General features: G+C 32.3%; 1 protein-coding gene across 1 annotated transcript in view; it reads right to left on the minus strand.

Moving 5' to 3' along the window:
* NOVA1 (NOVA alternative splicing regulator 1) overlaps nt 1–13049 on the minus strand; it is a 36294-nt gene that overhangs the window by 3116 nt on the left and 20129 nt on the right. The window contains exon 3 of the mRNA XM_030763440.2: nt 1–1141. This exon is cut by the window's left edge and continues 3116 nt beyond it. Within this exon, the coding sequence (XP_030619300.2) occupies nt 137–1141 (1005 nt within the window). The 3' untranslated portion in view covers nt 1–136. The remainder of the gene's footprint in view (nt 1142–13049) is intronic.

Here is a 13049-nt window from a genome sequence, read left to right on the forward strand (position 1 = left end):
TTGTCAACATAGTCGCATTCATTTGCATAATTATATATTAATAACAGAAAAACTTCACTTCTGCAAAGTACAGTACATCCTTCTTGAAAATGGGGTAAAGGAGGGCTTAAAACAATCTGACGTGTAATTGGGGCACTCAACCCACTTTCTGAGGATTGGCGGCCCGAACTCCTTGCTCATATGTGATCCTTTGTGTAATTAAATATTGAGCAGCCTGTGTTGCAGCTGGTGTTCCAGTAATGGTTACCTTCCGATTCCTTGTGCCAGGTACGAATTCTCCTTTTTTGGAGATCTGTATCCTTGCACCAGTCAACTCCTGGTATTCCACTAATGTTTTCCCTCCTTTGCCAAGTATTGCACCAACTAAGTTTTCTGGCACTGCTATTTCAACTACATCCTTTGATCCATCTGTGGATTTTTCTGTTCCTAGAATGGCACTGGCAGCTAGGGGAGAAGCAGCTCCAAAGTATCCATTGGTTGCAGCAGTAGCAGCAGCCAGGCTACCTAATGCGAATGTCCCCGCCGTACCACCAGCTGTGCTGCCACTGGCTGAGGCTTCACTGGCATAGGTGGCCAACAAATTGGCTGCTGCTGCCGCTGGATTGGCACTGGCAGCTGCTGCAGCCAAAGCCCCTGTTGCTGCTGCTTGACTGAGACCTAAACCTAATGTGTTGAGATTGTATCCATAGCTGGCTAATGTATTAAGTGCAGAGGTGATGGCCACCAGGTCATTGCCTGTGAAGCCAGATAAAACTGCTGGAAAGGCTGCAACGCCAGCAAGGTTAGCATGTCCTAATAGCCCTGCGGCTGCTGCAGCGGTTGGTAGAACTTCAGCAGTGTTTGCATAAGGAGATCCCGTTGGATTGGAATTTGCCACTGGACCTGTAACATTGGCATAACTGATATTGAGACAGCTGCCACTCTGTGGATCCTCTTGTATCTTCTGGATGATAAGTTCAACAGCTTTTCGGTTTTGTTCAGGTTCTCCACTCACAGTGACAACCCTCTCTTGCAGGTTGATCCCATCAGGTTTCTGGGAAAGCTGCACCCAAGCCCCTGACTGCTCCATTATAGCCTTCACAGTAGCACCTCCCTTCCCTATTATCAGACCTGCTGTGCTGTTGGGAACTATAATCTTTACCTGTAATTAAAAAAAATACGTATAAATAATACTTCTGTTTTGCGCACATACATTATATTACTTTGCTATCCTAGAAAAAGTAAAATAGTAAGTTGAATATTAGTTTAAACATAATTTATGATATAAATATCACAATTTCTAAAGGGACATTTATCACATTTTAATACAATTATCTTGTAAAATTAGAATTTTCAAAGGAAAAGGCAATTTTCAGTTTTAAATTATTGAACAAAAATTTTCCTTGACTCTGTGAATTTTGCGGAAGTCATAAAAAAGAGGAAATCATAACATTGCATCAATGATAACATTTTTATATGGCTCCCAAATCAAAATGCTTGATGATCCTTCACCTACTTAGCTGTAAGAATATCTCTGCTCTAAAACATAAAAATAAAGAGTGGAGGATTATAAAGCAAAGTTAGCAAAGACAAAAAGTAGGAAAGTTCTTGAGTCCCTTTAAAACATTAATTTCATGTTCCTTATCACCTAGTAATTTTTGTGTTGTTCAATACCTTACTTAATTTATGACTAACATTTTCAGAAATGGAGGTCAATATATTTATTAGTAGTAGTATTTTAGTTTTTCAACTAAACTGACACCAACCTATAACTTTATAAAAATAACAAGTATCTCTAAATAATATAAAAATTTTCAATTGCTTTCAGGTAGGTTAGGGGCTATTTGAGAATGATATTACATGGATGTTCTATCTAAATTTGTAAAATGACTATTTTGATTTGGTAGATCATTCTCTTTTTGGCAGTAATAGCTACATTTTTAAAAACAGAGCTTACAACCATATTGTCAAAGGTTACTGAAAACTTACTGTAGTCACATGAATACTTACAACGATTTAATGTGACTGTATGAAGTATAGGCATTTTAGCTAATTTGTTCTGAAACATCCAGCTACAAAACCCAGCATATTTTTATTTATTTAATCATAATCAAATACTATTATAAAGAGGTATAAAATCAGTATGTTACTTTTATAATCCTTAAAATTAAAATACAGATATTAACATTTAAAGTTATGTTTTGGTAGCACAAAGATACATATGACACTGTTTTATGACTCATCAGGTAGATAAAAAATTGTGAATGTTCTCTCACTGACAAAGCACTGAAGGAACTGCTTTCCTTGTCCCAAACATTTAAACGGGCAGGCTGAAATATCTGTTGAAATTTGAGCAGAAATTTAGTTGAGATCATCTATGAGATATCTCATTAGTTAATTTTTAGCAAGTATTGTCATGTTATCTTTAAAACACAGATTTGGATAAGGATATTTTTTAAAAAATAGAGCCATGCATTTTTAGGAAGGTAGCAAGCAGTGAAAGTATAAATTCAAATGCTAGACTGGGCTACCTCATAAATATATTTACATGTATTAAACACATACACACACATACCACACAACTTTTCTTACCACACATATAATTTATAGTCACAGTAGAAATTTGTTTCATTACAATTTGTCTATATAATCATTTCATTTTTTTTGAAAAAAATCTAAATTTTCTAGAGACATTTCTTCAGAATGTCAAATATATCCCTCATATTCCCCTGATTAAGTGCATTCAGTTTCAAGAAGTAGACTGAGAAATAATTTTTTTTAAATGTTAATTTGTTAATTTTGTTCACAGACTTTTTGGTAGAAAATTATTTGTCTGAAATGCTGAAATATGTTAAAGTGATATAATTAGAAAGTTAAACCATGATTACATCTTACACCAATTATAAGATTAGAATCATCCTTACATTTTATCCTGTGCACATAAAATATTAAGAAAATTTACTTTTAAGGATTTAAAAATCCAAATGTTAAATATAATTATATTTCGTGAATATTTCTTTTCAAAATGAGAAACATTTTTGCGAAACAGTATTGTTGAAAACATTTATATACTGACAAATTGAGGTGTTTCAATGTAATTTTTTTATGAAGAAAAATATATTAATCAACCAAGACTTTCAAAAGAGCTGTTCTTAAATTATTTTAAATTTTAATATCACTGCTGTTTTGCTCAATGTAATGATTGCCTGTATGATTATAACCCACGAAGAGAATAGCACATGAGAGGTTAATTATGGGAACTATCCTATAGACTGTCAATAAAAAGTAATGAAATATATAATTTTATAACATCCACTCTAAAATCACCTTAAGCTTGTATGTTAATTTCTACTACACTGCATACCAGTCTCATACTATATTTATTGCACCTATAACCTTTTCTTTTAACTCTAGGACTCGTTTATCCTTCCAAAAGAACTTGCAAATATGTGCACAGTACTTATATTACTTACATAAGCACATTACCTTGTCCTTCCTTTTTAAATTTTTCCCTTTAATCATTTTTCTTTCTTTTAAATATTCAAAAATTCTGAAATAACACATATTTCAGAAATAGTATGTGAACTTTTCATAAAAGTAAACATCTTCCAAAAAATATGTATCTTTGCAAATTAAAGAATTACACACATCATCTATCTTTATATTAAAGATGCCCTTATGTAGTAAGCGCATTTTCTGGATTTTAGTTTTAACTATTTGAAATAATCTTATATGAAGTACTGTCAGACATATTTGTATTTGTTGTTTTACCAAATACTGATGTAGCCTCCAAATTTTGTTGGTATAACTGACATTTGTCCACATATAAATAAAGGTGTGTTATGATTTAACAGAAGACATTAGTGATTACATATTAATATTTGTAATATGTAGCATTTATCAACTTTAGACAGGAATAATTCTGCTTACAATGAATAATCTTAGAAATTAGAAAATTAAAGAAAATGTAAATGTAAGTTGTTAAATTCCAAGTTTAATAAATATACTTAGTAGCCTAGCCACTGAAAGTTACCCAACTTTTATTTCTGACAAAAGGACATGAAAACCTCTTAGAATTACACTTTTTTCTCTGAAAAGTTAAAAAAGAATCCATATTTATTTGCACATTTAATATTAATCTAATACGGACACAGAGAGGAAAGAGACCCTCTGAAAACAAGTTGAGACAAAAAGAAAAATTAATTCATTTGTATAATATCTCAGAGAGAGTAGTGTTCTATTTCCACTCTATGCATCAGATCAGAGCCAAAAAGCAGGTGTGGAAGCTTGGAGATGGTGGGCAACTGAACACTGATTGGGTGGGGGGTTGGAGGAAAGGAGTGTGGAGAATTATGTGAGATAACCTATTTGCTTACTTCTTAGATATAGGAATACAGCATTTACCTAAAGGAAAATCTCCGGGACTTCCCTGGTGGTGCAGTGGTTAAAAATCCGCCTGCCAATGCAGCGGACACGGATTCAAGCCCTAGTCCGGGAAGATCCCACATGCCGCGGAGCAACTAAGCCCGTGTGCCACAACTACTGAGCCTGCACTCTAGAGGCCGCGAGCCACAACTACTGAAGCCCGTGTGCCTAGAGCCTGTGCTCTGCAACAAGAGAAGCCACCACAATGAGAAGCCCGCGTGCTGCAACGAAGAGTAGCCCCCGCTCGCCGCAACCAGAGAAAGTCTGCATGCAGCAACGAAGACCCAACGCAGACATAAATAAATAATAAATTTATTTTTTAAAAAAGGAAAATCTGTGTTTGCATCCCCACTGAAATGACAAATAGCAAATTTTAACTGTACCTGTGACTTCATTTTCATTGGTGAAGTCTGTTAACACACTGACTTAACATAATATTCTTATTTCTGAAGAAAAACTGGACCTTAAATAGCATACAATTATTTGGTGTAACATGTATCAGCTAAATCAGATATATTCCTGACAGTTAAAATCAGTTTTCCCTTCAGAACTATGATCTACAGTTGCTACAGTTGCTACAATCCACCCAATCTTCTATGAAATGCTTAGGCCCTGTGTTGGGAGCTAGAAATAAAGGATACATATGGCACTGTTTCTGTCTTTAAGGAACTTCCAGATCAGTTATAGAAAACAGATGTGTCAATGTGTCAGTGCATTCAAGTCTTAAAAGTGTGGGTACAGAAATATATAAAGGGTACAAAGGAGACAGAAAGCTTAACTGGAAGAAAAAGGGATAAGAAAATCTTTGAGAGATGATCATGTTTCATTTTTGTACTATCAGTAGCCTATCCTTTACTGTCAGACATTCCCAATGAGGTTGCTCTGTGTTGGAGAGTTCCTGTTCAAACCTAAGTCCATTTTAGTAGTGATGATCTGCTTAAATAATGATATTATTTTTAAAGAATTTTACTTATTCCTAGACTTATAATTGTTATATCAAAGAAACATGAAGTAAGATTAACAGTATAATTATACTAATTTTACCAGCATCAACTTTTCAGAAAAAAAAGTAATGAAGTGGCTGTTTCTCTATTTGCAACCACGAAAGAACCTCTATGGGAATCCCATGGAAAGAGTTAAAAATACCAAATAGGTAGGCTTTAATATTGATACGTTTCTGATTAAAAATAAGCATTAAGAAAAAAAAAATAAGCATTAAGAAAAACACATTTACTCCTTTGCCAAATAAGAACCCCAATTCATTATGGTCTTAAAAAAGAATGACAGTGTCTGTAGGCATCGTATTTCTTCATTATCATGGCAGGAAAATTACTGAACTATTTCATAAAGCGATACTTTAAAATAAATGCAAAACAATTTCCAGTATAATTTAAGATAGCTCAATTAATAGTATGAACTATTTTATTTAGGGCTGCCATGTTATACACTATATATGTACTGCTTTACATTTTCAAAGCAATTCCTATCAGTTGTGGATACCTGCTATTTCATTCATTCAGTCAGCTGACGTCGATCTTCCTTACAACAAGAGACTTCAGTTTTCCTTCAGGAAATAACCCTCTCTCATTCTGAATGCCATGTACTTTAGGTAAGGCTGACCACCTTCCAATACCTCTAGAACTGGACACATGACCTAAGAAGCCTGCATATCACACTTTCCACACTCGTAGTAGGTACTGATTTGGGACTGAGCACATGACACAGGATGGTCCAATAAGAGTTAGCCTTAAGAATCTGTGAAATTGTTGGGATGGAAGTAACTGTGTGTTTAATCTAGCAGAACACAAGCTTGATATTACTAGTGCTATCTTGTCACTATATGGAAAGAGGAAGAAGCTGACTGAAAATAATTTTAAGTTGACTTAGATAAAAGGAGACTTCAGAAATGGAGAGAGAGAAGTTTCTGATACCATTTTGGCATCTGAACCTAACCATGTATAAAGCCAGCACAGAATCAATATAATTCCCCCCCCCCTTTTTTTTTGTTTTGGTTAAGCCACTTAGAATTGGATTTCAATAAACTGTAATCGACAAAACAGTATCCTTGAAAATAAGTTCTTGTTATGTCGTGTAGTATTTGCCTATCCAAAAGAAATACTGACAGTTTATTGTATCTCTTGATGCTCTAAAAGTCAAGATGTCATAACTCTGGTAAAGAGACATGACTGCATTATTTAACGTATCTTTTACTGAGATATACATGATCTAATAGGATAAATTTCTTTCATTTGCCTAATGTATTACACCTTAGGCTACTGAGGCACCATTTATTAGTGGCCATTGGAGACGTATGTGTCATGTGGGGGGATCCACACTGAACTGCTGACCAAAGTAAACTGAAAAAAGTGTATCTTTCTTTTGATTATAGATTTTAAAATATATAAATAACTGTCTTTCTAAAAAGTACTGCTCTGACAAAGTATGTATGACAGAGCTACATGAAATATCCAAAATGAATGAAAAAGCAGCTCTTCCAACTCTCTATGTGTGTTAATCTACTTACTTTTGATAACCAAATTCAAGGCAGTACAGTTTTCATAAGCATGTCTTTATATCTATCGTAAAATACTATGCTGTGTTCTCTCATATATCCTTAACCCCCACCTACTGCCAACACCAGGTTTTAAACCTGGAAGCCATCTGTGCCTTCTCTTGCTCCCTAGATCTCTACATCCTGTTATGCACTGTTGATTTTTTTTCCCCTGAAATGCTTCTTGCCAGTCCTACTGCTTTAGCCTATCTAAAGGAATGTGTGGTGTAATAAAAAGAATCTAGAATTGACAGTTAGGACATATGGACCTTCACCCTGGCTCTGCTGTGTGACCTTTGTCAATCACTTCAGTTTCATCATCTATAAAACCAGACAACTTGATAAGACTGTGGATGAGTTTTTATTTTAGCATTATTAAAAAGCCCTAATCAACAGCCTTCAATGATCTCCTTCCAGCTACCCACTAAATTATCCAGACTCCTTATGTAGATATTCCAAATTCTCCATACCCTGTCCCCAACTTGTCTTCCCAGTTTCATTTTCTATGACTAGTATTCTATGCTGAATCCAAACTTTACCTGCTAGTTCTTAAATATACTCTATATTAGTTGTTTTTCTAGGTCTTTGCCTTTGTTTATTCATTTGTTCCAAATGACTAAAATGTTGCCTATATTTCCGACACTGTTCTTCCCCTTTAACTCACACATTTTTGCTTGCTGAAATCTTATGTCTTCCAGAGCAGCTTGAATGTAATGCAAAATATATGGATTTATGTAAGAACTAAATTATAAAGTATTTGAAAGACTCCAGCATGGCCATGCAGGAGTGTGTGTGTGTGTGTGTGTGTGTGTGTGTGTGTGTGTAAAATACGACACTGGGTTCTTAAAACAAAAACAACTTTATCATCTCTAAAATCTAAAATTCAAATTATATTGCACCCATACTGAAATTTACAAAAAGACAAATATACAGATGTTTTAATCTTGTCATAAAATTCCTGAAATCAGTAACACAGATTTGTCATTTAAAAGTCCAATAAGAGTACAGTAATTAAATATGCACTATATGCCTTTTTCTTAAGTTTTCATCAATGTATTATGTTTTTCCTATGTAATTTTATAGCTTCTTACTAATCAAGCTTGTGGCTAGGCTTCTTTAGCCATAAAAAATGTGGTAAGATTGGTTCTAAAAGTCTAGAATATAAACATATTAGTGTTTACTTGATTAAGCAATGAACTGGATCAATTAATAAGATGACGAAATGACAGTATCTACTGAATCATAATCACAATTCATAACCGGTGCAGTTACCTCCCACACCTTGCCTTGCTTCAAGCAATTGCATTTTTACCTTAAAATAATTGAATTTAAAAAGTTTTGTGGAGACCATACATCATCCATTTTATATCTTCTTCCAAAGGGCCATACTTTACTTTCCCCTCTCGCTGTAAGACATGGCAGAAAATGACAGTATACCTCTTTTTTGTATCTCTTTGGAACAAGACAGAAAAATGAATGATAATCACCAAAAAATTTCTAAAGGCAAATAAAGTTTAACTGAACTATTGTTTTTTTACTTCATATATTTTTTACTTTTCCCCTTGAAGCATTATTCCAAGTTTTTTTTTCTTTTGATGACTGTTGCATATTTTAAAAATATACCATATTACATTTCAGAGAGGGATATACTTAGGAATAAGAAAAATAGGAGAAATCTATTCTTTATAAGAAGGAAGTGAAAAAAAAGCTAGACATAATGATATCAAAAAAGAATACTACTAGAAGTCAAGTAATTATGAAGAAACTATGAGGGTTGTAAATGATAAACTATTACAGAGCAGCTCATTATTTACAAATGAAAATAATTTGGGGTATTGCCTTCTTAATGCTTACTAAACCAGCTTTTACTAAACTGAGGTTAAATTTCTGGAAGTCCCATTTGCCATTATCATCCATGTGTCAAATTATCAAAAAGCTCTTTGAAACTATTATTATTATTTTTAAACCCTCTCTTTTTGGCTCATCTCTTTCAGGGCATGTATACTAAGATATATGTTCAGATTTCTTAATTCTTATTAGTGGAAAAACATATTTGAAATATTTGGGCTTTTTATATGAAAACTAATATTTTCAACTTAATATTTTAAAGGTTGCAACAATCAATTTAAGTGAAATTGATTGAAATCAATTGAAAAAGTGAAAAACAGCCATGCACATGAAAGTAGGGGCTGTTTACTGAAGGAGATAATGGAAAGGTGTGAAAGAAAAGGATAGAGGGAATCAGGAATTCTATTTTGGATATATCAAGTTTGAAATGCCTACCAGTCATCCAAGTGAAGATATCAATGATATGTAGGTGATTGGCTATGAGTTTGAGAGTTAACATAGAGATAGTATTTAAAGCCAGAGAAATGGATAAGGTAATCCAGTGGAAGGTAAAAATGAACAAACAGTTCATTAAATAGTGGACAGCAAAGAATTGTGCAGGATAAGAAAATATTTAACTTCTAAAATAATCAAAGATATTCAAAGCAGAGCAGCAAAATTAATCACCAAAAAAAAAAAAACAAAGGCAAACCAAATGAAAATGAGGGAATGGCTTAACTACTAATCTCTTTCTTTTAATCTCTTTTCTGTGGCAGTATATATCAGCTTTTGGAAATCACCTTATAGAACATATTAAGTTATAAAATGAGCATAATCTTTAACTTAGTTTCTCTCCTTCTGTGATCCATCTGGGAAATAATCCAAAACATGGAAAATGTCATATACACAGAACAGTGTAAAGACACTATATAAAGCTATAAAATAATGTGGAAAATATCTATGCAAAATTTTAAAAATACATAAATGTATATGTAGAATTTGAATTAAACAGTGTAAAATTATATGCAGATAAAACTGAAATAAAGAAAATAATAGAGGTTGGGTTTCAGATGAGCTTTTTTTCTTACCATATAAACCTTGTATTAAATTTTTAAAAATTAGTATAACAAAAGGAAATAGAAAAATTATCCCCAAATTAGGATGCTGAATAAACAAATGCCACAAAAGCAGAATAAACAATTCATTAAAAATAAATTTTGTATATTTCTGGTATTCATTGAACAATTATTTACTGAGTTCCAGGTACTGTTCCAGATGTTGGAAATACAGAGTTAAATAAAAAGGTTAAGATCTCGCTTTCATGAAGCTTCCAGACACGTGGTACAATAAATACTAATAAACATTTAAATTTGTATATAAAATGATTTGATAAATGACAGAAAAGCAGATTTATAAAATACTTTAAAATTTTAAAACAAGAAAATTTAAAATCATAGTTTTAAATAAGAATCATGTAATTATGCTAAATGCCTGTTTAGGAAAACCACAAAGTTAATCTAATCTAGGAATATAAAGCTATTTAAAAGTCTGAGTTTGGTACATGGGCTGATTTAATATTCTATGATGTAAGCAAACTAATTTGATATTATTGGATGTAAATTTCTCAACTATGTTTAAAAACTGATCTCTATTTAAACTTATATAACTAGGTAACTAATTATTAAAAAAATTTTCACAATTTGGATTATTTTTCTTTTACAAATTTTTGATTAAGCCATTTTTACCATTAAAATTAAGTATTATTATTAATTAGTTAATGATAGATTGATGTACCATATTTTAACATGATTTAAAATATTACTGATATCAAATTACAGTTGCTTGTATTTTATATTTACTAATCAAGCGAATTCAACATTTCTTATATTTTAATTTCACCAAGAATTTTTCTGAAGGCAATATTTATTTTTTAAAAAATAATAGTTGCCTACATTTCAGTGTCTTATTAGTAAAGGGAAGTTGACAGTTTACTATCACAAATGACTGTCATTAAGAAATGAAAATGTCCTGAATTTTTCTTATTACATTAATACTTGTAATGTGCAAATACATATTGACTAATATATAAAAAGCTACAGAAAAATGTCTGCAATTTAACAAAATGTATTATTAGTCATAAAACTAAATTTTTTTCCTACATATGGATTGAAGTAATTCGCTTCTAATACTTAGTGAATCACAAAGATACATTACTTTTATAGCCATTATTTGGCTAAAGTTAATGAAACAGATCACTTCCTTTCTCAAATATATTTTTAAAGAGTAACTGAAGGACTGCATCACCTAATGGAAGGAAGAAAACAATAGCTAAACCAAAGACCAATAAAATTAATTATAAGGTACGGGGTTCAGAAGAAAAGGTGAAAAAGATCAACTGGAATATTCCCAAATCAAAGATTAAAATATTAGAAAAAACGAGAAACAATTTTTATTCCACAGTGATCAGGTATCAAACTCCTCAATCTGGCAAAACTATGAGAATATGAAAAGATATTATCAGAAAAAATATGCAAAGATTTTCCTATTTCTAAGCTTTTTAAAAATAAAATTAAAATATTGAAAATAAGCTCGATAACTACCTGGTTTTCCTGTTTTATGTATTTTCCATTTTATGTGGCTTTATTTGAAAGATAGAAAAATTCTGTTGAAGGGTATATATACACACACACACAGAGCAAGACTAGTGCACATTCTGGAGTAATGAGGCACTAAGTGCTTTAGTTATCTAAAGGCACATATAACGTTCTGTCTTGAGAACACACTGTGTGCAAGAACTACCAGAGCTATGACTGCAGGGAGAATGCTGATGAAACAACCAACCACCTTTACCTACTAGGTAGTCCAGAAAGACGAAGAATATTGCATATCTGCCTACTTACCAGCCAACACTAGACAAGGCACTCTGCATTTTTATCAGTGACTGAGCCATATATGGGATGTAAAATAAGGAACATTTCATATTTCATTAACTCTTTTCCCCTGAAGTTTACCATTTTTTCAATATGAAAACTTGAAAAGCCCTAGGCTTTCCATAAATATAAATATGGCTTCATATAAAATCAAACCTTTAGAAGGGACTTTTGAAGGTCACATAACATGGTATTTACTAAGTGATGTGTTATAATTCTAACCGGAAAATATTAATGGTGTGCTGCTTTCAGCAGTAATTCTTAACTTGCCCTCAGGAAGATCCTCTGATGCCCATCACTGGGTGTGAAGGACAAACCATCTATAGCATAGCACACTAACAAAATCAGAAGTTTGCAGTGGAATGGGTATGATTAGGAAGTGCTCATTTAGCTCTCCGCCATAAATTTTGGCAAGAATATTGCTAAATAATCTTTAAAAACAGTAATGTAATCTGCATATATAAATATTTCCATGGTTAGAGAACCTCTAACTGTATTTGGTAACAGTCAAAAGACTACTACTGCTATCTGAAAAGACAATCATCCTTTTTATAATATTTCTTCATAGATTTAAATTGTATTAATTAGTAACCTTTACTGTTTTCAGTGATAATACTAACACTTTCCCTTCAACTTGTGCACAAATCAAATCAAATATTTGTTCTTTAATTTAATGTTAATCAAATAATATTCAAAGTGTGTTATTTTATTAAAAAGTTGAAGTTGTGAAGAGATAGTGTTATGTAATACACAATTATATAATTATCATATTTTTAATAAACTACTGTGCATTTTTCATATGGTAAATAGTGATTCCCAAATAACAAGAGGCTTCAGGAAACATTTTTCCAACTCTTCAAATATAGATGGCTAATCTCATCCTAAATCTATTAAATAAGAATCTACATAGATAATTTTGATGAGGCTAGAATTGAGAACCTTTGATATATTAACAAAGAATAAAGAAAAATATTACAGTTCCTTTGCCACTTAATAAATGTCTCCTCTGATCCTTAAAGCCTCTCTTGTGATCCTTCTTGAAACTCCTCAAAAAGCATCCCACAACTAGGAAATGAAGGAGTCAAGTAATCCAAACAGATATCTATCAAAGACAGTCCAATCTTTCTCAATCTTTTGGAAAGTTACCATTTTATATGCCTTAGAACATTACATAATATCGCAACTGGAGCCATTATTTTTTTCCATCTTGTTTTACATTCCCTTAGTTAACACTTTAAAAACAAAGTAGAAACATAAAAAGTTAATAATGTTCATATTCCTTGTCATCACCCTGATGATACATGAACACAGGATATTTCTGACTTAAAAATAAGGCC

Source organism: Delphinapterus leucas, chromosome 2 (genome assembly GCF_059928025.1).
Source record: "Delphinapterus leucas isolate spDelLeu-1000000601 "Yukka" chromosome 2, BTC_Dleu_Yukka2, whole genome shotgun sequence".
NCBI classification, from domain to species: domain Eukaryota; kingdom Metazoa; phylum Chordata; class Mammalia; order Artiodactyla; family Monodontidae; genus Delphinapterus; species Delphinapterus leucas.